The sequence below is a fragment of the Syngnathus acus genome, chromosome 1 (assembly GCF_901709675.1).
Source record: "Syngnathus acus chromosome 1, fSynAcu1.2, whole genome shotgun sequence".
NCBI classification, from domain to species: domain Eukaryota; kingdom Metazoa; phylum Chordata; class Actinopteri; order Syngnathiformes; family Syngnathidae; genus Syngnathus; species Syngnathus acus.
The window spans coordinates 1,821,675-1,848,089 of record NC_051087.1 but is presented as its reverse complement, the minus strand read 5'-3'; the positions used below and the strand labels follow the sequence as shown (position 1 = coordinate 1,848,089).

Sequence of the window (26,415 nt, the reverse complement as noted above, 5' to 3'; positions counted from 1 at the left end):
AAAGGATGCACTGTGGTAGATGCCAAAAGTATTTTTTCTCCATGGAGGGATTCCATAAAAGGTGCGTGTGGGCTGTGAATGACGGACTCCTGAAAGGTGTTTTGTACTCAGACTGTCCACTAATGGCTTCGCATGTGTGCAAATGTCAAGCAAGGTGCCGCATGGAAATCACATCCGGCCTTAATGGCGACAAACGGAACACGACGGCGCTGGTGCGGAAGCCGACCTGTCATTACAGATTGGCGCGCCGCGAGAGTCGCCGACACTCGGACGGCCAGACGACAGACGGCGGGCGATCCGCCACCATTATGTGATGTGAGCCGTTCGCCGATTATGTTCCCAACCACTTGGAAAATACAGATGGAAGGATGCATGGATGGATGGAGAAGGCAGACGGGAGGTTTTTTCAATAGAACCCCCCGAAAATGGTTGCTTGTACAAACCGACCCAAAACTGGGTTATTTTGTGATTTATTCATTTGACCCAACTTGTTTTCACTTAATTATTCAAAAAAAATGCTTATTTTTGGCGCACGTTTTTACACTATACGGTTATGATTACAAATAATAAAAACCTCGAGTAACAGTGTGCTCCACCTCTACACAATAGTAGCAACATTTTCTCAGCAAAGAGTCGCTGATAAAATATTAAAAGGCGCTACGAGGTGAAAGCGGCGGCGGGCGTCTCCGAAGGCACGTCGGCTGGCAGGCGCTTTGTTTCCACGCCTGCCAGCCGCCATTGATTTAAGGCCCCGCGACAACGGCAGCCTCATGGCGGGGGGAACTCATTCATCTCACCTGCCTGCTAATGGGACTGTTAGCCGCCCGGCGCTAAAGCTACAACGTAGCCGTGGGGCTTCTTGTGCGGGAGGAGAATTTGATGAGCGGCATTAAATTGTAAACACGCCACCCGAATCGGGGCGGGAAAACAACGGCGGGAGATCATTAGCGTCATGGTGGACAGCGGAGCTAGCTTAACGACGACTGCTAATACAACATGAAAAACATTATGGAGACCTTGAGAAAAACTACTTTTTTTTTGCTAGATTCAAGACTGAAGCCACATTTTGTTGCTGGATGCTAATAATCAATTTTACCAAGTGGATGCCAATGTAAAAAGCACGCACATGAAAACATTTTGCTGATGACTCGCATGAATAATTTGACTTGATCTCAGTTTAATTTGACTTTAATTGAATTCTCTTTGCAAAGTGACTTCAAACATGGCCCGTGGAAATCCAGGATGATTTTACGATGGTGCCGATTGTCTCGTCCTCACACATGGGCGATCTGCCGACCGTGCCCTGCGTCGCTGACGAACCGCGGAATTAATTGGGCCCAATGAATCAAACGGATGATTCATTCACGGCGGACATGTTTTGATGTTGTTGATGAAGCCTGCGGGCCACGTTTTGTTTGTGTTCGCGTCTCGGCTCGCTGTTGTCTGCGTGAAATGAAGATGACAGCGACGGCAAGGCGGATAAATCAAACTACGCTACGATAACACACGTATTTGAGCACACACAAACACCGACACGCTGTATTGTATCATAAGAAGAAGGCAAAAAAAGTTTCCGAGTCTCTTAATAGTCACACTGGTGCTTTGTCCACTTTTCCTCAGCCTTCCTCTATAAAATAAAGTAAAATAATTAATATTAAAATGAAAAAAAACCTACAAAATAAACATTTAATTAAAAATTATTAAATTGGAAAAAAAATCCTATAATTAAGTTTTATTGGGGCCGCACACATTCTGATTATTCGAGCACATGTTCTGTGACTTTAAACAAAGTTCTGACCAAAAATGTCTACTTTTGTCCAAAAATGCGTGGAGATGTCACGTCGTCCGCCCCCCACGCAGTGGAAAGCGAATGAAAGAAAAGGTGCATGAGAGGTGACAAACGAACGCGAGTGGGATGTCAACTGGCAGCGCTTCTTTTCTTCTGCACCTCCTTCCAGCCAGCCAGCCGGCCGGCCGGCCGGCAACACGCTGGCTGCATTTCAATCACTTGACTGGAGGTAAGAGAGAGTGAACGATGCTGATAGCAGCGTCGACGGCTGCGTGAAGGCTGGACATGACAGACACTCACTTGCACATTTCAAAACCAGATGCCTTTGATGCTTTCCCCCTGGGGAGTTTCTCATCATTCATTACTTTTAGGTTGTGTAGTTAGTTTTACAAACATAAGATGTTGTTTTAATTAGTTGGATTAATAACTATTTGGCAATTGGAGTCATTTTGTACGAACATGATTTGAACACTGGTTTGGCTATTAACTGAAGACAGATTGTTAGAAGTCTGTGAGTTGACTCAGACAAATAATTTTATTTTTATGATCGGCGTAAATCCGGCACAGAGGCCCAATGTTGGTCATTTGGCATAAGTACGTAGACTAAGTACAATAAATGTGAAATACATCCTAATAAAAAAGACTAGATTCAAATAATACAGTCAAATCAACAATATCCATGAAATTTAATTAATTGTCCGATTAATCGGAAATGTATTTCAATATCGGCGACATCAGTCAGTGCTCCAATATGACCTTTCATCAAGCTACCAGTCTAGCAAACAGAAACCTGTCGCAGAAAGCCGATGGCGCTAACGAGCTCACCTAACAAGAGCCAGGGAACATCTGTCTCAGCCAAGACAGGTCGCAGCCTGCTTTGCCTTTCATGACATCACATGACAGTGGTGCTGCTTGATTTTCTAGCAGAGCTGCACCATGCAACCAAACTGATTGTTCATCTGGCTACTTTGATGTTGCAGCCAGTCACTTTGCATTAAAGCATCTCGCAGACATTCTTTGTTGCCTCATAGCTAACCAATAACACGAGAAAAAAAAATTCAATTGATCTTTTCATTCATATTTCAGTAGGAAAGTGTTGAGATAATGACATTTGGGAGGATTTAAAAGTCTCAATTGCAAATAAGATAAGTGCATGGTATTTTGGATGTTGTTCAACAATCTGCAACTTTATATTCTGTATTTATAGATAACATGCACGTACCTGAGCATGGAGGAGGTCATCTTCAATTTGTCATAGAATGTTGAGGAAGTCTATTCTTCTTCGTTGGTGTCTGCGGGATTATATTACACTACTGCCTTATGGTGGTCAAAGCGGGCACAGCAAAAAGAGCGCAAACTTTATGCTTTACAATTATGTTATATATTATATGAGGGTGATAAAAATTGAGATAAAACAAAATGCATTGTGATGAAAACACTGATGATACAAAAATAAATTGTATTGAGCGGATAATTTAAAAAATACACTGAAAATGATCAATGTTAGGCTTAAAAAGATAATAAAGGCAGGACAAAAAACGCTGACTAAAACATACCAAAGATAATAAAAACATGATGAATACACGATAAAAAAAAAAGAAGATCAAAACGTGCATTCTCTCACACGGTTACTTGAGACTTTATCAGAGAGAGAAGAGCATTTCATTAGAAAACAAGCATCCAATTAACATAACGAGCTGCTTTTGTGGCTCTTTGATTAATGAGGATTCTCCCTCATGCAATATGGATGGCTTGCACACACCCCACTCATCCTCAAGTCTTCCTTCCGCACACACACACATACTGAAACATACGTACGCATGCGCGGAGTGTTGAAAGCAAAGCAGCATCTCCACCGTGACGCATCAACTTCTCTCCCTGAGGAGGGTTGGTGGCCCTTTTTAGAAAGCGCCAACTACGAGGAAGAAAAAAAAAAAAGGGATTGAAGTCGTTAGGGTGCTCCAGAGTTGTCTGAATTATCCTGAGAACTGTTTCTAAAATTTGGAATTAAAATCAAGCCAAGATTGGTGAAAAGCAAGAATGGTTTGGCTCAACGGGCATAATTACGGAAGCCCTTAAGGGTCAAATGATAGTTTGTTATTCGTTGTGAGGATAAAGAATCCATGATTTGTCTTCATGTTAGTTCCAATATCTTATGTTGTTAGCCTGAGTGTCTATGGCGTTTCCCAATGTGTATTTTTTTTTCCCCATTTTTGCTTAATGATTAGTAACCTTAAGATGAGAGCAACGGGAAACAGCTCGGGTCGCTTGCATGTCAAGCCACGGCTGTATTTTCATTATTGTCCAAATGTTATGATGCAGTGCAGTTGCAATCAGTGTGAAAGTGATCTGTGCCTAATATTTTGTCTGTTTCTTTGATATGATGCAAGCAATGTCATTTTCTTGCCGCCTCGTGTCAAAAGATTGAAACCTTCACGTTTCATCTTGACGGCCTTTGATCAGACTTTTTCCCCCCGCCACACACCATCATCATGTGAGTCATGTCCAACAGCCTCACGCAAAAGGTGGGGGAGGAATGGCATCGTTCTCATCAAGGCCTTTGCCGACACACCATGTCAACCACGGGTGTGGGCGGTGTGGCGGCTGGGGGTGTCACCCCCGCCCCCAATCAGACCAAAGAGTGTCGCCATGATGCCGGAGTGCAAGTGGTCTTTTTCTTAGCGACTAATTGCCTTGGCTGCTGGGCCGCTGGGACTTTTCATGCGCTGGCTTTGCACTAATTGAGATTTCAGGACGGTGAGCAACGGGAGGACGTGAACCGGGATGTTCCCACTGCAGAGCTCGTTAAGATTGCTTGAGATTTTGGTTCTCATGGATTCTTAGCAATTAAAGACAGCTTTATAAGGAATAGCAACGAAGCTCAATGAAGATTACACAAATTATGTCACGAAAACGAGCATTTGGGATTATGTAAATTGTTCTGGGTGCCACTACACAATCAAAATGGTTACTTTGAACCAAAATGGCCGACTGTGTATTATTTAATGACTTCTTGACTCCTTGAGATTTTTTTTTACTACTATGCCCATGATAAATTGACTTATTACATTTCATGTCGTTACATTTCAAGTTCTACTGGCTTCGGGGCTTCCTCTAGACTTTCATGACATCTTATCAGCCGTTGAGGGAGCTCAGTTCACTCGGTCACTTGTCAGGCAACAACGGTTATAAATGCGATTAAGCGTAGCTGTCCGGCTGCCGGCATCCACAAAGACTTTTCAATGTTTACCATAGCAACGTATGCTGCAGGTAAGGGGAGGGGGGGGTTCCATCTCAAGCGGCCTTGGTGGCGGCAACCGCTCGCTCGTTCATCAAGCATGAAGGTGGCGAAAAAATAAAAAAGCGCAAGCTGGATAAATGGCCGATAACCTCGAGAAATGAGTCCATTCATCATCTCCGCAAAAGGACAAATGGAAGAGATGGACCCCGAGGAGCCACAATAAAAGCATTTAAAAAAAAAAATTCTTCATTTCACAAAGAGGGAAAAGGGAGACTGCAGCAACAGGAAGGTCAGCGTGTTTTTTTTTTGGTGACATTTTCAGTGAAATGTTACGATTACAAATCTTTTCAACCGTTAAGTGTAAAGCAGCGGTTTTTTTTTCAAATCGAGCTCAACCACAAACAAATCAAATTACTCCCTTCACGACAACTTTACCCAAATAATTTGCTTTATTCAACATAGAAGATTCCTTCACACAAGGTAACAAAACAGACAATGGATTTCTGCTTGAAATGAAAAAAGAAAAAAAAAAGTAAAATAAACCCACATTTTATTGCACTTTAAGTTATAAGAAAATAAAATTCTAGGTGAATGAAACAAATCACAAAAATCCCTTTAAGGTTTTTTTTTCTGTCTGTCTAGTCTTTTTTCGCCAGGCAGTTTAACACAAACTGAACTGAAAAAAAGACTTTTTAAAAAAGCAAAAAAAACATCTGGCTCATCAAACCAGACCATAAATTAAACAGCGGGAGAAAAATGAGGAGAAAGAGCAAGATTGTTTTGTTTTGTTGTTTGTTTTTGTTTACTATACAGTGTTACAACCACTTTCACAGTTCAGCTTGTGACTTTTGGAGAGAAGTTTTGGCTACAAGGTTCACCTTTTTTTTCCTTTTTTTTTTCTTGCCCACCATGTGTAACACTTAAAACTTTACAGGTGGGCGGGCCCTCTACGGACGACAACCAATCACACGCCAGGACGTTTTTTGTTTGTTTGTTCTTGTCCACTGAAATCCTGTAAAGTGTTTTTTTTTTTGTCCACGCAGCATTAATACATTCCCGCCGTTTTTTCCCGAGGAATGTGTTCACAAGTTGTCCGCTAGCACGCTAACACTCATGCTTCCTTCTTTTTTTCTTGGCAGGCGAACCCGTCCTCTCCGCCTCGTAGAGGCACGTTTGGCTCAAGTTTCAGAGGCAAAAAAAAAAAAGAAAAAAAAAAAAGTAGGATGTTTGCTATTTTGTTGTCTTCTTTTCTCCCCTCTCAAAAACACAAGTGTTCAATTTGGAATTTCGCCTGGGACTAAAACGTCACAGCAAAAAAAAAAAAAAAAAAAAGTGACTATTTCCGTCCCGCCGATTCATCTAGCAGCATTAGTACAGTTTGGCCACAGGCTGGGAGGTGGCAGGTGGCGGTGGTCTTTGCGAGGAGTCGGAGGTGCACGCTAGCCTCGTAAGTGCTCCACCGCTGGACTGAAAAACTGAGGACAGCTTTGACTTTCCGTTTTTTTTTTCTTGGAGACATGGCGGATGGCACCAGCTGGACAGCATGTTTGTGTCAGAAGAAAGCAGCCACATCACCCACCAGGTGGACTGAATTAAACAGCAGCGATGCCGTTCTTGTTCCTGGAGCGATAGGTGGCCTCCGAACGCATCCCCAGATGGACTCAAGAATAATCGAATTGAGTTTTCCCCTCCATTGAGATGTGGGCGAAGGGTGGGGGCTTGCTTCAGCAGAATTCCACACACCCCGGCTGGACTGAAACGATCCGGACAGCACTGGTGTTCTCGTTCCTGTCTTTCCAGCCCGGTAGAGGGCATGGAGGGAAGCAGACGTCACCCCTGACAGCATTGACATTCCTGATACCAAGAAGAGTTGGCGAAAAGTCGGGAAGATGGAACACACACAGCTGGACTGAGGAGCAACATACTCATGTTCTTGTTCCTTTTCCTGTATGTGTGAGGTTGGTAGGCAAGGAAAGGGGGCCAGCAGAATTCCTAAATTTGGAAGATTTTAACAACGCACCAGCTGGGCTGGAAAAAACTCAGATCACAGACAGCAATGACGTTCCTGTTCCCGTTTTTTCAACTCCAAACTCAAAGAGGTCTGCCTCTGGACAGCATTGGCGTTCCTGTTACTGTTTTTATATGTGGAGACTTGATAGGTGGTTGGTGGGCCGCAGAATCCAACGAAGACTGGAGCAGAGCACCAAGCTTGACCCAAAACACTCTGGAAAAACTGGACAGCGTTGATGTTCCTGTGGGAGGTTGGTAGGTGGGCACCTGTTCCTGTTTTTTCAACTCAACGCCAAGGAAGGCTGGAAAACAAGATTGATTGATAACACTTGCGTTGCTAGTGATCCTGTTTTTTTCCCCGACAAACAATGAGAAGGGGTGAGGGTGTCCTAATACTGGAATTCGTTGCTGATAGCAACAGGAAGGTGGGGGTGGAGGGGGGATTGAATTCACAGTTGATGACGTTGAGGTTCAGAACAGGAACGAGTGAGCGAAACAGGATGGGTTGAAATTCCAACGGAGATCTTCCTCGGGTTCTCGGAGGTGCTTCTCTGTACATGGCAACAATCGGCCCTTGCGATCGGGGTGGCGCCTCCTGTTTCCCCGCCCCCACCCCCCCTGTAACAAGCGCGCATTCACTTCATGTCCACGTCAAAGTCGAGCACGAGCAGCTTGGTCTCCTCTGTGCCGTTGCGGCTGCCCACGGCGCACACCAACTTGGTGTTGGAGGCCCGTATGCGCCACACCACGCCGCCGCTACCGCCGCTCTCCAGCGTCACCAGGTTGCGGATGAACTCGCCCGTCTTCAAGTCCCACAGCTTGACCGTGCCGTCGTCCGAGCTGGTGATCACAAAGTTCTTGTTGAACTGCAGGCACGTGACGGCGCTCTGGTGCTTGTGCGGACCTGCCAGACAAGACGTCATATTTACAAATGTTTTTTCAGTCTGCTTTAGTGGAGGCTTTCGCGCGGGTGTCGCAATCACGCTTCAGGTCAAGATGGCGGCGTCCGCTGACTTCCGAACCGGCGAGAGGCTTGAAAGCGATATCTTAATGAAATCAATTTGAGGCGACAGCAAACACAAAAGGGTGTTTAGAGCCACGGTTGCCATGGCAGCGGGATCCAGCCACGGTTTGTTTCCAAGGCCGCTGCCGCGCACGTTAATCAACGGCGCTGTTGCGCTTCGTCCACCTATTGTGTCATTAAAGGTAATGAATGGCAGACATTGTTCACTGACCTAATTACACCACCTACAGAGCCCCTCCCCGTTATCTCGGACATAAACATCCGCCCGAGGCTCAACCCTGCGTGTCTTTTCAGCATCCCACCATGGTGCAACTCCCCTTTTGGTGTGTTTTTTTTGTTTCAGCCGATTGTTTACTAATGAGGGAAATTTCAGGGCAGCTTTTGAAGCTACTTCCCGTGTGCCACTGTTGGAGTTCACGCAAACACAAATGAAACGCAAAGAGCTTTGTTTGCACACGCAGACAAACAAACTGGCCGTGTTCTTCATTTGTCATCATTACACAAACGAGATGTCACTCGGGATGAGCGATTAATTCAATTTAAAATGACATTGAACTGTCGTGGAATCCAAAACACAGGATGGAATTTTGGAAAAAATAAAACTGCTCGGTTTTAAAATGCATCACACCCAAAGTATCTTATCGAAACCTTTTAAAAGGTGCAAGATTTTCCAAAATTGTTCTGCTCTAGTTTCTTTAACCGAGTAAAAATCAGTGGACAGCCACCTTGCAACGTTTGCAGACACTGGCCCGTCTTGATGTCCCAGATCTTGACGGTGGAGTCGGCGTTGCCCGACACCAGGATGTTGTCTTTGAGCTCCATGCCGCTGGTGAGCGACTGGTGGCCCGTCAGCGTGTGGATGCAGTTGCCCGTCTCCACGTCCCACACTCGGATGGACGTGTCCAGCGAGCCGCTCACCACGTGGATCCCGTCGAACTGGATCGAAATGGACACGTTGGCTCCTGCTCGCGGCCCATTTTTGCGTGGCGGCGGCGGCTCACCTGTAGCGAGTACACCCGGTTGGTGTGACCCTGCAGCGTGTGGAGGCACGTCTCCGTCTCGGGGTCCCACACTTTGACCATGAAGTCGTAAGCGCCGCTGACCACCCGCCGGCCGTCGTACTGGACGCAGCGCACGGCCGCCACGTGGCCCATGAGGACGTGTAAACACTGGCCCGTCTCGATGTCCCATACACGCAGCGTGGCGTCCCGAGAGCCGCTCACCACCCTGGACACACAAAAATCATCACACCCTCCCTTTAGAATCACCATTGCTGTGAAGGGATCTGAAATAAAATGACATAACCTCGTTAAATAGATCTTTGACATCTATAGCCGTCAATGGGAGTGAATGAATTACATTGCCGTGCCTTGACGTTTATTCAAAACTTCACCAACATTCAAAGCTGGATTGTAAAGCTCCCCTTTCTTCAGCTTTCTACTTGAATGTACCAAAAAAAATAAAATAAAAATCTAAAAAGCTCCACCGGAGGCCCTGCAGCTCACAGAGGGGATATTTTTAGAGACGTGGAAAACAAAGCGTGCTTTTGGTACACAAATTTGTTGACGTTCATCCATCCATCCATTTACTAGGAACTAGTTGGCCAACCGATGACCATGCGGGAGCAAACCCGCGGTATAATTACAAAAGGTCTCGCTGCTTGGAAAAAGAAAGGCCCGGCGCGTTACTCGCGGTCTGCTTTTCAACTCTCGGTCGTCAAAAGCTACACGAAACCTTGACGGGCCCCGAGGCGCAAAGAGCACTTTGGAGGATCCCCGGTGTAATGGGGGCGTGAAGGAGTAAGCGGGGTGGGGGCTCGGTTAAAGAGGGCCTGTTTAATGGCCACCATGCTCACTCTCACGTAGACACAGATGCTCTTTTTTTTGTCTGTCAGGTTGCAGCTGCTATTAAACCGAGAAAACGACATTAGCAGAATGCTCATTACTTCCTCCCACCGACTTTTTTACTTTAATCGCCATTTGTTTGCTGGTTCGTCAGCAGGATGAGTCCAAAACTACTTGACGTGCTTTTTTTTCTCGAGGACAACTTTCCAGAAAGGGCAGCAAGGGCCAGGAAGGAATTAGCATTTGGATAAAAGGTGCTGAGCAGGCACTCTCTTACTTTTTACCTACGCCAAGAGCAAAACTCAAGGGCGAGCTATGCTGTTTTGTTTGCTGCAGGACACATTTTAAGAGGCGGATTCTTCTTGTCCAGGACCACCCAAGTCCATTTCTTCTTTTTTGACCCCCACGCCAGAAGCATCAAGAGTGTGTGCCCTCACCTTTTCTCGTGCAGATGCATGCAGCGCACTGTTGAGGTATGCCCGTAGAGGGTGTGGATACATTCTCCCGTCTCCGCATTCCAGACCTTGAGCGTGCGGTCGGTGGAGCCGCTGATGATGATGTTGTCTCGCATTTGCGACGACCACACGCCGCCCGTGTGGCCCACCAACGTCCTCAGACACTGCGAGGGGGAAGTCAGACAAATCAGCTTTCTTCTGCGGCTCGACAGGCTGACGAGGCCCTCGTTCGTTCTCATTAGGCGCGCTAGATTAGCAATTGATTAGCGCGCTTACGAGAAATCCTTCCGATCAATTGGATTTGCGCAGTGTGTCCGCATTGTGTGCCTGTATTCCAGGATCTACCATTAATTCAATTAAAAATGCGTGGGGGATTTACTGCGGGGAGCGACCTGTGCCAAGTCCCTCTCCTGTCTGTGATTTGATCAGATCATATAAAACTGCAAGCGGAGTTCCTCAGGGCAGCGTTTGGGGGCCCGTTTATTTTTCATGAAAAAGCGGGATTTGAGGGATTCCTGGACTTCTTTTTTATTTTCTATAACAGATCAAATTCTGAGGGGTGTTCTGCAGGAACGTGTCCGAGGTCCGTTTTGTTTGCTACACAATTTCAACTGATGTCATGGCTTCAAGTGTGTCTAATGGCACTCCGACAGATTGCAAAGGAATGCTGAGCGCGTGGAAGGCGCTACATGCAGATGGTGCTAATCCTAATGTATCTTTTACACGGCACTTTTATTGGCACGGACAGGCAATTTGAGCCCAAATGGTCGACTGGGTTTAATTCCGCTCCCTCTCTTTCTCGTCGAAGCCCGGACGTGAGCTCCATTTTCAGCAGTCGGGCAAATTCGCAGCTCGTCACTGAAACTGCGTCGAATTTTTGCTGTGCAAGAAGGAAGACTTCAGAGGATTGGTATTCAAAGCACTGCCACAACAAATTCCTCACATTCCATCTCCATTTTTTGTTGGCGCGGCACAATGCCCGACCACGAGAGCCGCGCTAGCAACAGCTCGGAATACCAACGCTGATGGTGTACGTGCCACATCATCCGATTGAAATAAAGTCTGTATTGGCATCCATTTTGTAATGTGCCACAGTATTGCCCGACAACCAAACGAGTCTGAAAGTCATTTCAAGTCCTGTGGTTCGTATCAAAGACTTTCGAGAGCATCTGGCATGGGATGACGGCTCAGTCCGCGCTCATCCTGTTGTTTTTCTCTCAAACAATCATGTCCACATGTGTAAATGGATAGCGGAATGTTCGATCTGCCAGCTGGACACAAACCGAAACGTACCTTCCCCGTGATGGCCGACCAGACTTTGAGCGTGTTGTCGTCAGAGCCGCTGACGATTCGGTTGCCGCAGAATTGGAGGCAGGTGATCACGTGGTCGTCGTGACCTTTCAGCACCTGAGCATGAGAGAGAGGCCGATTGCTTTTTTAACATCAGAGAAACCGGCGTAAAATGTCAGTCAGCGCTGCAGGTGCAGTAGCCAGAGCTGCCCTGCTGTGGCCGCTCACATGTCATCTTTGAAGTCGACAGGTGGGTCCCGTCTCCTCCGGTTAGCGCCTAATAAGTGTGGCCGGACGGACAAATGCTCTTAACAGGAGTTCGGGGTCCTTTAATTTTCGACAGGATTTAAATCTTATTTGTTTGAAAGAAAAAGCCACCTTGGAGGAATTGCGGTCCAGTTAGTTTCACCCCCCCCAAAGGAGCTCCTCAGGGAAGTGTTTGAGGGCCATTAGTTTTCTGTAAAATCGACCTTGGTCAAAATTTGGCCTCCTCACCTAAAAGTCATTCTCATTTCTCTAAGATTTCCCCTTATCAAGATAAAGCGGCCAAAAAAAAACAAAAAAGCTACCTTGGGTGATTTGAGGTTCCCTCTCCTCCAGTTAGTGTCTATTCTGTGCTGCCTGATGTAGGCACTCTTCCAGGGGCTGTGAGTGAAGCCGGGCTTGACGACTTTCCTCTTCTTGAGAGGCAAAGGCTCATCGATGCCTGTTGGTGGGCAAGCCAGAGGGAAAGACGACTTGTCATTCGCAAAGACTTCAAAGCGACGTGTCGCTGCAGAGGATTAAGCACGCACCTTCTTCCCGGCATTTTTCCCTCCAAAGCAAGTTGTCCTCTGCGAGAATGCGCCAGTAGCGACACGTCTGGGCGGCTTGGAGGAGGTCCTTGGGCTCCAGGAACGACAGCACGTACAACGCCAGCTGTGGGAACGGCCAGAGCGAGATGTGAGAAAGGCACAATCGAGGAACAGAGAGCACCTCCAGCCATAAATGTCCTGTACGAACAGGATGATGACAATGATTCCATTTTTTTTCGCATTTGCTTCATCAGTCGGGAAGAGTAAAATTGCTTCATTGCAGGAAGTTGTGGAAAAATATGGACACCAGAGCTAACCGTTGCGTGACAAATTCAGCATGTGGTCAACAGATCTGGAGGCTAATTTGCTAGCGCAGAGTTAGAAGACGCACAAAACTGATTAAAGCAGCCTGGGTGACAGCAACAGATTTTTCCTGATTTCATTTGTTTTTCCTCACCCTTTATTTTAAAATGTATGTATTTTTAAATTGATACTTTCTATAATGAGTCAAATGTTCCGATTTTTGCTTCATATTTGGTATTTCTAAAAACAGTACACATTTCTTTCTATTTTTTGTGTCAAATTTTGTAGTTTCCAATGGTAATTATATATTTTTTTTATTTCCAAAGATTTTTGTATTACTCTACTATTTCCGTGATATTTTAGTATTTTATTTGATTACTTTTCTGTCTTATCTAGTATTTCTCGATCAATATTTTTTGTAATATACTGTTTTAAATTTCCTCTCTAGATATTTTTTTGTCAAAACCTTGTTTTGTATCCTTACATTTTTTTCCTTTCTTTATTTATCCCAATTATTTTTCCAAAACTTTTTTGTGACCTTTTATAAAAGCACAGCCCACCATACCAGACTGGAGTTGGCGTTAAATGGACTTTAAATAACAGGTACAGCAAATATACAATGACTTCCCCTGTTTAACAGGCATCTCCAGTCCTCTTTGAGTCACCGTGAATGACGCAAGGCCGCGCCGCGGTCGGATTAGCGCTAGCGACATGTCAGGTGTTCCCATTCAACAGCTTGATGTCTGACACAAAGAGCTAAAAGAGAACATGTGTGCGTGGAGAAAGGTGTCAGATTGAACTGGAGGGTCCATTATATTTTCTCCTCACCTCTTTGGGCAGCAGGGAGATGAAGTCGCGTTGGAACTGCGGCTCGATGACCTGCATCATATGCTTGACCTGCGTGGGTTCGCAGATGTCAATCAACTCGTCCAGCGCCAGCAGCTTCTCGGGGCCGGACCAGCTCTGCAACAACAACAAAAACAAAAAAAAACCAATGTGACTTAAAAAATACTTTCAAAGTATTCACGCACATTCCTGCATTGAAAAGCGGCTTGGAAACGGTCGCCATGGAAACGGCTTTGAAGCAATTATTCTGTCAAGATCTGTCATGAAGAAAGCAGTGCAGGGGAAGGTCTTTACTTTTTCCACGACTTGAAACGAGTGAGTTTCACTTCATTTCCCGTGCCGCTGCAGCATGTCTTAATTGATTCTCCCATTGGAAATACCTCTATTTACAGTCCCAGAGAAGGTCGGTGTCTTCGTACCATATTCTCATCTCATATTTTTTTAATCCGATATTTGTCTTATGTCGATGCAGGTTTAAGCAAAACAGAGTATTGTCGGGCCACGCTTATGTAATCTTGTCGTTAGGGCACCTTGCGGACGTGACGCTGCCGCCTTGTGTTTGGTGTCTAAAAGAGTAAACAACTCCCGACGTGCCCTCCGAAGCGACGGCGGGAAAGAGCTGCGGGCATCCTCGCCTATTTCAGGATGCAAACACGCAAAGTGGAACACCACAAGCCGGAGTCACAACAGTGGGAAACTGACTGAAGAGAACTGACGGCGATTACGTACGAGCAGCGGCCAAGTATGACGAATGGTGAGCTCTAAAAAGCGAATTCCTCAAATAAAAAATGACCCCCAATAAAATTTCCATTCAACGCCATGTTCGACAATTTCCTTTTTATACGTCCCCCATATTTAAATCTATTTTTGTCGAATATTTTGGATTCCTTGCAAAAATATTTTTGTTTGCTCCAATGCTTTCCACTCTCGAGTGTTTCCTCAGCCTCCCGCCATTAGCTGATCAAAAGGCATGTTCTCGCCCCCCCCCCCCCAACTCCCGTCATCCAGCAAAACGCTTATGTCACACCGGCGTCCTTGGTTTATTTATGGAGCTTCTCAACATTCTGAGGAACTCCCCTAACCAATGCGTCTGAACTTCTTGAGCTGGGCTGTTATTTTCAACCAGGCTGTGGATCAAATCTCACAAATGGCCCAGCAATAGAGAAAAGTGGAGCTTTTGGAAACATTTCTGTGGTCAAACTTTAGAGTCTAGTGGGGCGTGTGGTGAAAAACAGTGAGGGGAGAAAATAAAAAAAGAGAGTTCAAGGTGTCCATCAGGGAATTTTATGTTTTAGTTACTATGGCAACGTCCAAAATCATTACTCATCGCATTACTGTTGTGATCCCACTTTTGGCACACAGTGGTAAGTTAACAACTCCAATTGAAGAAGACAAAGTGTGAAACAAATGCTGGTTGTCACGAATTAATTTCCTCTTTTTCCAATTTGAGTCGACACGGAACCCCCCCCCCCCACATTAAAAATGGTTTGGTCCATCCAAACACGCCGTTTGTGCGATTTGACGATTTTTACGTCGCGCTGGGAGCCAACGCAAAAAATGCCGACTGGCAGAGTGCATATTTGCACTTTGGGTTCAACAAGCGTTGTCATCTATCGCTTCGTTCACGTCGGCAGCGACGCAGAAGTCCGACCCGTTCTGTTGTGACATCGTCGCTTTCTTTTTTCCCCCCCGAAAAGCCCGACAGGCCGGGACGTGACTGCGGAATGTACGGAATGTACGTTTGGCTTTGAGCCGCCTGTGCAATCAAGAAGCTGTCACGTTCAAAAAATGCCAAACTGGCCCGAGGGCTTGTCTTGGAGAAACTCACACGCACGTACACACGGCGTGATGAGCGGCTTCAAATCTCATCCGTCACGGCTCAGACATGAACTTGTTTGCGGTGACGACAAGAGAGTCAATTAAAACCCTACCACGCTTCCAACTAGTTATCAAAAAGCCCCGATATAAATATGACGGACGGGCAAAGACAATCGGTTAACCGATCGCTGGGAAAAAGCTTTCGCTCCACTCGCGGCGGCGCCGTGGAGCGTAACTGTCCGATCCGCCTCTCGGAACCTGCAAACAGACTGCCTTAATTATCCCCGGATTAGCATTTTATCCTCGGCCCTGTTAATAACAAGCTCAAAATATAATTCCGCCGTTATCGGTGCGCTCGACATACGATAGCATCTGTTCAACTTCTTAACATGTCGTCCCTTCATCTGCTTTTACCCCCCTCCCCCTCCCCCTTCTCGACAGCTCGGGCTAATTCCAATTCCACGCTACGGTGCCTTCCAGTGATGTGCAGGCGGGGCTGCAACGACAACAATTATGGCGCGAGAGTAAGAGCGAACTGGGATTGATGATTACTCCAGCCCAGGGTTTTTCCAGCACAGAAAAAAAAAAAATGAAGGCGGCGGCTGTTATTTGAAGTTGGATGTTGACGTTGGATCAGAAACATTTGGGAGTCGCTCTAAATTAATGATGATTTTTCTTTCAAGTCATACGAAAAATAAAAAAGTGCCCACCTGAAAGGTCCGGAGCCATTCGTGGAGCCCCGAGGGGGGCGGGATGGTAGTGATGCGCCGTCTCTGCTGGCCCTGACTGTTGGCCGCCCGGATGTGGCCGAAGGTGGTGGGCGTGGCCGGGCACGGCACGATTCCTGTTGGGCTGGAACAATAAAAAGAAAATTCTGTTTTACTCCAAGAAGCTTGACTGCTCATCATAGCCCATTTTAATTGTTCTACGGCGGCCATTTTGAGCCTGGAATCAAGTCATTGATTTTCTATACAGGACAAAAATGGACCTATTGGTTAAAATGTGCCTTTTTAAACGACTTTACAACTTTTCGAATGTATAGATCAGTGTAAAAAGTAGAAACGTCTTCATTTCCATTTTTAATGCACAATATTTACGTTTGATGTCGTCCACTGCCGTCTTTTGCGCCGCGAGAAGACTGACGCAAAAGAAATCCCCAGCGAGTAGAGCCGAGGGGGGTGGGGGGGGGGTTAGCCCAGGGTCTATTTCATGATCGATTCATATTTAATGAGCCGGGATGCCGATACACAGCCGGTTACATGGCCACGTTTACACTTAAGTGCCCGTTGCGCGTGTCTGTGTATTTTTAATGGGGGCAACATGCGCATCAAGTATTCATGAGTAACATCAGAGATGGCTGGCGGGAAAGCGTCATTCCGTTTGAACATCCCCGATGCGCTTCCTTTCGTGGCCTTGACGACTAAAACTAGCGCCTGTTAAATATTGCATTTCTTTGGATGTCGGATGATGTGAAAGGCATGTGACACTTTTCCGATTTTTTTTACCTTGGGTACTCGGGACCTTTGCAGGGCTTTTTTCCTGAAGGGAAAGATCGGACCTCGGGGCCATGGTCCAACTTTCTCTTCATCTAAGGACAAAATCAAGAAATGAGGACGATGTTAGAGATGCTAAACCTTTGTGGATGGAAAAAAACAAACGGGAGACCATTTTTTATTCGAATACTTTTGCTTTCAACTCCAAAGCAAAGTTCAAAGGTCATGTTTATTTCCCCACCTTATTTTACCCGAGCTGCCTCGGACGTCGTTAGCATTGTGTCTGCAAGTCGGCAAGTTAAAATCTGCTAGCGTCACATTTGTGCTAATGGGGGAGCCAAAGAACGGGGTGGATCAATATATCAACCGATGCGCCGCGTACAAAGTTAATGAGCTCCAAAGCAAGAGCAGCAGCATCAACAATCCTGAAGGTATTCAGGTATAAGACGGCAGAATAATCTCCACGTTGTCTCTGACAGTTGGCAAGCTAGGAGGCTAACGGCTAGCACACCATGCTGCCTCCAGTCGATAATATTCCAAATCATTTGAGCAAACAAAGACGCTTGTGTTTTACGTTGATCTTATCCATCTCAGCCACACATGCAAGCGATCACCCATTCATCGAACCCGGTCCCAATCGTGTCTACAAAGTGGATGGATGGACGGCTTTCGTTCCTCAATTAATTCAACATGTGGCTTGTTTGACACGAGATGTGTGTGTGGTGTTCTCGCTTTCAGGTTGCTAAAAAAAAAAAGTCAGTACAATAGCCTCAAAAAATTCTGGATTTATTGTAACATGAAAACATTTCAATCTACCTTTAAGGATCTCTGGACACAAAACGTTTGTGAAACTAACTTTATTTTGCACCTGCAATTGATGCGTAACGCTAAATGCCGCAAGATGATGACAAGCGAAGCGCACCATGGCGGTTTTGGACCATCCGGACTCCAAGCACCGTTACAAACACTAAATTTGTCCCACGATGCTACTTGTGTGGTAACTACGGAGAGCATCTGCATACTTGACGTCGTACTGTCTGGATCTGCAGTGGCTTGATAACGGTCGGCTCTCCTCCAGATTGGCCGTTTATTTTGTCAGTCTCTATAATTTGGCCAGTTTCAGTGTGTTCCCCCTCCACCACCGCCACATCGCCCGGGTCCCAAGGGGGACATTTGGTGTTTTAATTAGAACCCAAAGCATTAAACTAAAGCCAAGAATGCAGGCTAGGCTATCAGTGACTGCGCCCATTCTTTTCTGTATCTGAAAACAGACTACAGAATCAAGGCGCTAAAAGCGACTGATGGGAGGAGAGGCAGGCACGTGTACATGACTAGCACGCTAATGCAACGGCGCCACCCAAACCCCCCTCAAGACATTAAGACTGTGATCTAAAGCACAATTGATGATTTCCTTCTCCCCCGCTCGCATGCGAAACGCCCCTCTAAAGTCGCACGTTATTCATTCGGCGTAACCTTTTGACAACAAACATGGCGACGGCGGAGGAAGGATTAAGAATGTCGAAAACGAAGTCAATGTAGCGAGCGGCGCTGGTGCGCGTACTTAAAAGGCTCAAGGCGTGTCCATGGTGAGGGTTTTCCCATTGGGTTTACAATGAGAGCAGCTGACAACCTGTTTTCAGTGATTTCAACAGCGCCCCCTGTGGGTTTCCAAAGGTACTACCTTTTTCCCGCTTTTACGTCCAAGTATGTCTATTATACAGAATGTATGATATTGTGTCCCAGGAGCAGCACAACGTCCATTGATTGAAAGCAACAAATGCTAATTCTTTGCATCGCATTCTTTTTTTAACTAAGCATAATACAAAGCTATATTTAAAAATAATAATAATAATTAATGATCATTTTGTGAGTTAAACCAAATTACAGGCCATTTCAATATGAAAGGCTGATTTGAATTACAACAGAGTGGCAATGTTCCTCCTAACCCTAACCCAGCCACCAAATATCCCAGAGGATACTCCTCCACCTCAAACAAACTGACACAGTGACCCATTATCCCAGGTCCGAGCCTGGGGGGGCAAACGTTTAATGTCATGGGAGTGGGGAGATGTACCCTCGGTGTGAGACTCCGACAGGCAACAGATCACATGCACGCCAAACAACCACTGCTGCAAAATGAGCCAATGTGGTTCAGTGTCCAGCTATTTCTATACAAGTCAGCTATTATATTAAAATAAAATAGCCTTTTGTGGTGGTTTCAAGCAGAACAGTATGAATACAAAGAGCATTTTAAAGCACTATTAGACACAAAGCAAGAAGTAGGGCAACTGTGGGGCTGAAGAAAGTCAAGTTTCTGACTTTAGAAGGTTATTTAATCAAATTCAGGTTTTTTTTTTAAAATCTTTTAAACGATTAACCAAATGATTGTCAGTGGTTGGGCACATTGTGAGCTTTGTGAAGCTTAGTTGGTAATTACTAAATTAACACACAGGCCATTTTCATCTATTTTATGACCTCTTCATTAAATATAACCATAAGGCGTGGGAATTCTCGCATTATAATTCATTAATATTATAAATCCGTTGATTGTCAACGTTTTGGCTCATTTGGAGTGCCGGTATATTAAAATATTGCTTACGTATACATCAACATGTTCAATGAAGATATTTTAAGCTATAAATGTAATTTGAAAGATAATGAGTCTTCATCCAAGAAACTCATCACAAAAATTCAAAGTAACATGCAAACGTGTCAACTCCCGAATGGGTCCGCCTTTGGGCCTCCAACCACAGCTTGCGAACCCCGAGTGTCGTCGCTAAAGCACGGTGCGACAAATCAGTGAAGTCCGTCCACATTTTCGTCATTTAAAAAAAAAAAAAAAAACTCCACTTGAGTGCCGAAGCCGCTATCCGTCCGCAATGTGCCCAACTGGCGAGGTGAGGAGGACATATCGGCGTGGAGAATATACAAAAAAAGGCAACGTCGAGGCCGCCCTGGGCTGCTGGAGCTCTGCGCCACGCCACTCTCCGTTCTCCGCAGTGACAGAGCACAACCTGACCCGCGAGTGGCGCGTCATAAACACCAAAAAAAAGCTCATAATCATAAAAACAGCGAGGCGACACGGTGACTCACTTTGTAGAAAATCATCTTCAAAGTGCCGTAGAACCCCATGGTGCTCCTTTTTTTTTTTTTTTTTTAGGGGGGAGCCGGCGGCCGCTTCCTTCCTGCTCAGTGACGCTGGCTGGAGTGCAGCGGTGTTTCTGCGGGGGCGGTGACGGGGCTGTGACGGCGTGAGGCCGGCGGCCGACTCGCAGGTAGATCCGACGTCGCCTCGGCTGTGGACATGCTCGGGCACGTCACCCCTCCACTCGCGTTGCTTTCAGTACAATCCCCCCCGAGCGATGGCATCGAATTCCACTCGCCGTGGGGGTTAACGAGCGAAGATGAGCTCCACTCGGACGCCGGCTACGAAGCGAGAGAGCCGTGTCAACGATCCGGCGGGTGACGGCGGACTGAAGGCTCGAGCACCGCCGAGCGGGGAGTCATCACGGGAGGGGAGGAGGAGCGGAAAGCAACGAGCGGGGGGAGCAGAGAGCGAGTGTGCGTCCTCGTCTTTCTCTGCGCACGCTGCAAAAAGACGACTCCTCCGCGTGGATCGTATTAGCGCCTCCCCAGTGGAGAGGAATGGTGCAGTCCGGCGTTCAGCGCCCTCTCCGAGGATTTGCACGCATGCCTCATTGGAGCACGATCTCCTAACCTACCAACACTTGTTGCACAAACAACTGATGCACGTACCGCACCCTCAAAACACTTCCCTTCCTCCTCAAATGAGGTGCTGAGAAGATCATTTTGGAAGAGCAGTGAGGAACTTCAAAAACTCCACGTCCTACATTTGTCCAAAATGGACGTAGGCGTAGCAATTTGAGCTTTTACTGGCAATCGACACGACGACTTGATTTGCCAATATTTGCTCAGTCAGGACGGCATCATTTAACATTTGAGCGTGCAAACATCCAAAATGCATCGGAGGACGCCACTAAAGACCAAAACAATGAGCTCAAGCGGCAGTCCAGATGACAGAAAGTGGATGTCCTAATCTCTCGGTCCAGTTGGTGCACCTGCTTATTTGCACACCAATTGAAAAGGACCGATATATGCCTTTCAGCGCTGACCACTTAACGCAGCAGATGGTTTCTCTGCTCTTATTATCGACTGGCAAAAATCTGGCAAAATTTGCATTTTTGAAATGTTCACCTGTACGATAAACGCTGTGTCACCGTTAATTAAATCACTATGAGAATCAAGTTCTGATGACAGTTGTACTTTGGGATTAGGAAAAAATATTAATTGGGGGGGGGGGAAAAATCTGAATGGGGGAAAAAAATGCTTAAAAAATGTTTTTTTGATTATATGACACGAGTGCTGCTAAGCAAGCTCGGCGCCATTTGTCCCTCAACTCTTACTTGATCCCAAACGGCTGCATTTGCTACAAACGGGAGCGTCCAAATGACTGCCGATAATTGCTAACGCTGACCTCTGCCCGCCTATTTATTCCCTCCGCAGTCCATTGATGTCGCTCGGGAGCGCATCGCGGCAGCTCTCGTCTTCCTTTCCTTTTTTGACCCGACCCCTTCGAACATCAACGGCGCTGTCGCGTGGGTGGCCGTGCGAGATATTAATTCAACTCCGCACAGACGATGCTCCATTATCCTTCGCCCGTTGCCGTGATTCATCATTTCCTTATTCATCAACTCCCACCCGTCCCTTCCTCCTCACGCTTTGCATCTGTCATGCCTGGAATGAGGCTCACGCTTCCAACTTGTTTTGTTATTAGGGACCTTTTCAAATGGGGGGATCCCCCCCCCCCCAAAAAAAGAGGACAATCACACAATAACGCGCTCCCGTTTACTGACGCATCGCTGCTCGAGAGGTATTCCGGCCTCAAGTTCACCGCCCGGCATTAAACATTAGCTGGAGAAAGGCCCATTCTTCTTGCCGAGTTGGAAGGCTTCCCACCAGAAGGATTTGGGGCGGCGGGAACTGCTGCCGTCTCTCGTTCGACATCTGTTTCGGAATATCATTCGCGTCCCGCGTCGCGAGTATCCATGTTGATATTACAACAATGCTCTTTGCTTTGAATTCATGAATTAGAATTGCTACAGCATTATTTGCTTTAAATAAGGTTGTGGATGTTTTTTGCTGAGGCGGCAAAAAAAAAAAAAGGCCATTATTTTAATACGCTCACGCCATAACCTAGCATGATATTTATCTCTTGGCTTTTTTTTTTTTTGCGAGGTAAGCGACCCGCAAAGTGGGCAAATATTTGTGTCGTCGGAGCACTTGGGGCGTGCGCAGAACGGCTTTAGAAGGCGCCTGAGACGAGACGGCGGTGCGAAAAGGCCACCTCGTCGCCCAACCTTTACACAGCGCATTGGAATGCCTGGCATGCAGGAGAGGCCGCGTCGTGGCCTTTCAATGGGGCCGGCCTCTCTTTTGTGGCTTTCCTTCTGGCCCTTTTGTAAAGCTTCGACAACCCCCCCCCCCCCCCCCCCCCCCCCCCCGATACCGACCGACTGCTCATCAAAACCTTAATCGCACTGGTCACACCTACAAAAACCCAGCAAAGCAAGTTGGTTTTGTTCAGGGAGGGGAAAAAAAATAAAAAATAAAAGTGATCCTTTGATGCAAGAGAGGTTATACGTAAACGCTTATTAACGCCGCGGCGCTTCTGGGAAATTACAAATGCTAACGTTTTAGCTTGAACACACAGCCTGAAGCTAATCCTCGCTTACTAGGTACTCCCAAAAGGATAGCGTTCATGACGTTTTAGGAATAAATCAGCCTTTCTTAACACTTGAGGCATCCTCCAAATCTATTTTAAGGACGATAAGATGAAAATATACTTGCTCATTTGTCCCAAATGACAAAAAATGTCACCTTGCCAAAAGATTACTGTACTAGGATTTTAATCTTCCAATGTCAATTGTTGGGGGAAAAAAATCCATCCCTCCCCCTCATTTGGAGTTGAAAGTAATTTTTTTTTAATGTGGCTCTTACTTTTTTTTTTTTCCCGCAATGGCAACCATTTACAAATAATTGATCTCAAAGGGCGCCATTTAAACCCTTCTTCCTCTGTGTTTGTGAAACAAATTAATCAAAGTTGAATAAGGACATGGGGCATCTAACGAGATTTGCTAAATGAAAAGAGTAGCGCTAAGTATTTGTGGCTACGTTTGACAGCGCGGCGGGCGGCACAAAACGGGGGCGACCCATGTTGATTCCCAATCCAATTTCAGCCAGTGAAGAGTACGTTTGATCTCGTTTAGATGTGTCCAGCCGGCACGCCGGCGGAGCAAAGGTTCTTGTCTAAAGTGTCCAGTTTGAGATTAGCGCTATCTCTGACGGGCCACCAGCAGAGCCGCTGATAGCAAGGCCGGCCTGACTTGAGTTGAAATGACACAATTTGGCCACCGGTGGGCCGTACAGGTGAGCGCCAGACGGAGATTGGCGCTAGGCGAAGCATGGGAACAAGGGAATATCTTTGTCGGAAATCTTTTGGGGGGGGAGTTGGAGTAAAATGATGAAACTTGCCGCAAGTATCACAGAGATGATAAATGGAATGATGCAAGAGCGGCAAACAGAAGACGCGGAAATGATTCAACTCCAGTGATGGTGGCTGTTTGATCGGAAACCGTGGACTTCCTTTATTTTTTTATTTTTTTTTATTTTAACAAAGAAACGATGACTTCCTCAATCTCGAGCCACGCGTTTGGTCTGCAAACAGCCTTAAGCTAGCAACAGCTCGCAATGTTTTGGAAATACATTCAACCTCCCAACCCCCGTTTAACGTAAATAATCAGCGCGGCTAGCGGAACGATTCAGACCGTCGCGCTTTTGTTTTGCAACAAACTCGCTTGTCGAGGGCGATGGGCTCGTCGAGAAAGGAGACGGCAAGCGCATTACGACGGGACAGATGTGATGTGAATAAATTAAAGCTAAAGTTTACACCAAGGTAGAAACCGCCGCGTTGTGTCAAGCTTTGCTACCGCCTGTGTGTGTGTGTCGCAAACAATGTTCCTGCACTCGCCCACACGCCAAGAGTACACATAAGGCATCGTCCTCCTACCTCATATAGAAAACAAATACAAGGTCAAAACTATAACCAGCCATTTTGAATAGAGCTCGTAGGAGGCGCCGTTCATTGAATTGTTCGCTCAGACATCACAAACAATAGAAGGATGCGCCGTTTAATAATGCACCACCGACTCGCAGGCATGGGTTCAGTTCTCGTGGCCTTTTGTTCACAAGACTTAGTTAGAGAGTAAAAAAAAAAAAAACAAAGCCTGAGACGGAAGGGGAAAAAAAACTAAACAATGTAAATGTGCAGTTCTCATAGCAAAGCGCCATGACACTTAATCTGGGCGCGCGGCCGTTTGGGAATCCCTGGGCTAAAGCAAGCTAAGCAGGATTTATGGAGCGTCTGCATCAGTGAGGCAGCAGATGGCACGGAAAAAGGGAAACATGGCCTTCTATTTGAATGATGCAGACACAAAAGCATTCAAAATGTGCCTTTAAATCAGGGCTGGGCAGGCCTACGGCCTGCAAAACACTTATCGGCAGCGATAAACGCAGTTTATCTTTCAAGCACCCTCCCAAATTGCCAAATCGAAACAAAAATGGCCGCTTCGAAACAAAATGCCAGGTTGCTTGTGTCTTTCCAGGCATGGCTCTGACACTTTTCACACTGGACTTGGTTTTCTTGGCGTGCACCGAGAGGGTTTTTTTGGTGGCTATAGTCATGATAGCCAAATCTGCCAAATTCCATGTTAAATTAAATTAATCCGGCATGAGGGGCTGAATTTTGGGCTCCCTCCGCGATACAAATCCTCGTGAGATTTTGAGAAAAGCCTTCCAATTTATAGTTTTATTTATTTGCTCCGCTACTCCCGTTTTGAATGACTCTACTTTGTTATCCGCTGAACTCCTCGGACAAGCGCAAAAACTATCGTTAGCGTCCATTCGCTTGACACGGAGAGAAGGCGTGGCTCACGACACCATAAATGACCTGCGCCTTTTGACAAAGGGCCGACCCGGAATAGCGGCCTGGCGCTTTTAATCCGGGCCGCTCCATCTGCTGCGCTTGCGTCTCCGACCACATCCGGTAGGACAGCTGTATGGTAATGGGAACGAGTGGCCGGAGGATTGGAGGGCAGACGACACCAAACAAGGGGCCCCCTTCACAGCGGGGGCGACTTGGCCGATTACACATTCAGGAAACAAATAAAAGGCGAGCCAAGATGCGCAAAAACTTGGGAGTTAGTATTTCAATTTTTTTTAACGCGTGACAACTATTGCGGCGCTTTGATTTCCCTCCGGCGGTCAGCTTGACTGATGTCAGACATTTGAAGGGTTGGACGGAGGCGCCGGCTACGAGCAGACGAGAATCGAATCAATACTTGGACGGACCGAGCGAGCTGCAGAGCTAATCCAGACGCCAGGATGACGGAGGACAGGCAGGGGCGTGGGCAACAGAGGAGGACCCCGCTACTCGCCCCGTACCTTCACCCCCCCCCTCATCTGTAAACTTGTTGCCTGGCAACAGGAGTCTCTCCATGTCGGCCTCCGGGCTGCATTGAGCGCCTCTGGCCTCATCCGGGGGAATATAACGCTCCGGTTTGTTGTTTATGGTGAGGCTGGCAATTTAGTGAAGACGTTTAGCAGATAGTGCTGATTAAGGCTTCAATTTCATGGGGATGAGGCAACCCCCCCCCCCTTCTCTAAGGAACAACGATAAGATCTCACGCAGCAATTTCATGCCCCAGCAGAGTGGAAACAATCTTTGAAGGAAACGGCAAAAGTGTCTTTAGAGTATCGGATGAGGTATCTGCCTGTGAATCGGACGACAAAACGGATTAATTGCCGTGCGGTATGACAAGACGGCATTTGGGGGGGGGATAAAAAATCAGCAGGCCGATAACGCCGCATCGTTATTTGTTATCTCTGCATGAATACTTTCCATTCATATGTCCTCATTTGGACAAGTGAGCCGGAGCCCCAGTTGAAATAATTCTTGGTCCTTCAGGTATTTTGACAAAACCGACTCAGGCATGTTCACTAGTTTACATTATTTGGGAAAGAAAGTATCGCCTATCTCCTTTCAAATAAAAACATATGCGCTAATAAGGCAGGTGTTCTCCACAGCTGTCTTTGGGCTACCGAGCAGAAGTACATGCCGGCCACGAGACTCTGCGGCGGGGCCCTTGGGAGCCCGCCCCCCCCCTTTGCAAATTAAAAAAAGAGGCCAGGCGGACCAGATCAGCACTTTGTGCACTCCGCTGTGGTGAGAGGGTGTGAAGGAAGGAGGCACGTCGAAGATGAGGGGAGGCCAAGCGTGAAGCGCACATGCCGCTGCGCCACCAGCTTGGAGCAGTTGCGCAGCGAGCGAATAATGTTCACTGGTTATGGCGGTTTGGGAGATTTGGAGTTTGAAGGTACACCTTGAAATTTTTGCTCCCATGACATGCAGTATAATATGAAGGAATAAAAA

At 46.5% G+C, this 26,415-nt stretch overlaps 1 protein-coding gene across 4 annotated transcripts in view; it reads right to left on the bottom strand.

Annotated features, from left to right (window-relative positions):
• Positions 1-5,460: 5,460 nt before the first annotated feature.
• fbxw7 (F-box and WD repeat domain containing 7) overlaps positions 5,461-26,415 on the bottom strand; it is a 38,136-nt gene continuing 17,181 nt past the window's right edge. For 3 of the 4 annotated variants that reach the window (XM_037258517.1, XM_037258428.1, XM_037258601.1), the window contains 10 exons: positions 16,920-17,002; positions 16,125-16,266; positions 13,579-13,713; positions 12,448-12,571; positions 12,223-12,359; positions 11,657-11,770; positions 10,346-10,527; positions 9,066-9,291; positions 8,790-9,000; positions 5,461-7,944 (listed from right to left, as the gene is read on the bottom strand). In XM_037258517.1, the coding sequence (XP_037114412.1) occupies positions 7,676-7,944; positions 8,790-9,000; positions 9,066-9,291; positions 10,346-10,527; positions 11,657-11,770; positions 12,223-12,359; positions 12,448-12,571; positions 13,579-13,713; positions 16,125-16,266; positions 16,920-17,002 (1,623 nt within the window). In that variant the 3' untranslated portion in view covers positions 5,461-7,675. Of the gene's footprint in view, positions 7,945-8,789; positions 9,001-9,065; positions 9,292-10,345; positions 10,528-11,656; positions 11,771-12,222; positions 12,360-12,447; positions 12,572-13,578; positions 13,714-16,124; positions 16,267-16,919; positions 17,003-20,000; positions 20,567-26,415 lie in introns of those variants that run through there. The other variant, XM_037258689.1, reaches the window with a different exon arrangement.